A 1,381-nucleotide genomic window follows, 5' to 3' on the forward strand; every position below is an offset into this window, starting at 1 on the left:
CAGAGCTAAACCCTGTCTCAAAACAGAAAACATAGGAAGGTCAAAAGAACCCTCATCTGACTTCGTTTTGAAATAAATAAATAAAAAATGCCAAATGCAGAAATGCTCAGCTGGTTCTGGGTATGCAGTTGGTGCTCAGGACAGCTAGTTCTGGGTATGCAGTTGGTGCTCAGGAAACGTGAGGGTCATCTAACTAGGCCCAAGGAGGAAAGACCGTCACGGCAGGTCTTGCTCTTGGAAATATTTTTATTGGTTCTGAGATAACAGGGCTGAGGCGAGCTGGGACGGGCGCAGAGCGAAGGTGGGAGGCTTTGCCCTGGGGCGGACATGCTGTGTGGGATCTGCTGGCGGGCTCCCTGGCCCACCCAGCCAGCAGCAGCTGGGCACATAGCCCTTGGCGCCTGGCACGACCTCTGCCGGCTTGGCACGGTGGCCTCCTCATCGGCGGGCGCCCCCGCTTTCCAGTTGCAGGAGTGAGTCTTTCACAGTGCGGAAGGGTGGGGGTCCGGGGTGGGCGCCTCCCCGGGGTGCAGGCAGGCCCCATCCGCCAATACATCCTGGGCTCTCGGCGGCTACGGCGGGTGAGGCAAGCTCTGGCTCCTCTTCGCCCCGCCATTGGGAGCTTGGCAGTCCTGGAGGGGCCCCTGTGGCCTCAGCGGGACATCATCCGGACAAACTCTAGAAGGGTAGAGGAGCAGCTGGGGAGCAAGCAGCAGCCAAAGGCCTCCCCAGGGTGCTGCCTTCAGACCCCTCCTCATTGCCACTGCCCCAACTCTGTGCTGGTCCCCCATCCATTCCGCTCCCTCCAATCCATCGACACAGCAGCCAGCTAGAGTGTTCTAATCTGCGGATCTGACCCCTGTGTAAACGTCCCACGGCTCTCCACTGGAAAATCTCCAATTTCCTCACACAGCCTCATGGCTCTCCCTGATCTGGCCCTAGCTGACATCTCCAGCCATATCTCTCCGGCTAACTCCCAACGTATGTGCTCCAACTACGCAGATCTTCTTTTCGGCCCCTCAATGCAACTGGCTCTCTCTCTCTGTCTCTGTCTCTCTCTCACCTCTCACCTCTTTTTTTTTTTTTTTTTTTGAGATGGAGTCTCACTCTGTCACCCAGGCTGGAGTGCAGTGGTGCAATCTCAGCTCACTGAAGCCTCCACCTCCTGGGTTCAAGGAATTCTGCCTCAGCCTGCCGAGTAGCTGGGACTACAGCTGTGCACTACCACATTGGGCTAATTTTTGTACTTTTAATAGAGGCAGGGTTTCACCATGTTGGCCAGGCTGGTCTCCTCTCAGCTTTTCTGAAAGCCCAACCTGTACCCCCCTCCCTTCTTCTTCTTCTTCTCTTTTTTTTTTTTTTTTTTTTTTTTTTTTTTTTT

At 55.0% G+C, this 1,381-nt stretch overlaps 1 protein-coding gene across 1 annotated transcript in view; it reads right to left on the minus strand.

Moving 5' to 3' along the window:
- Window positions 1-228: 228 nt before the first annotated feature.
- CABP1 (calcium binding protein 1) overlaps window positions 229-1,381 on the minus strand; it is a 27,820-nt gene continuing 26,667 nt past the window's right edge. The window contains exon 6 of the mRNA XM_017872111.1: window positions 229-678. Coding sequence (XP_017727600.1) covers window positions 653-678 — 26 coding nt within the window. The 3' untranslated portion in view covers window positions 229-652. The remainder of the gene's footprint in view (window positions 679-1,381) is intronic.

Source organism: Rhinopithecus bieti, unplaced genomic scaffold, assembly GCF_001698545.2.
Source record: "Rhinopithecus bieti isolate Rb0 unplaced genomic scaffold, ASM169854v2 scaffold_6776, whole genome shotgun sequence".
NCBI classification, from domain to species: domain Eukaryota; kingdom Metazoa; phylum Chordata; class Mammalia; order Primates; family Cercopithecidae; genus Rhinopithecus; species Rhinopithecus bieti.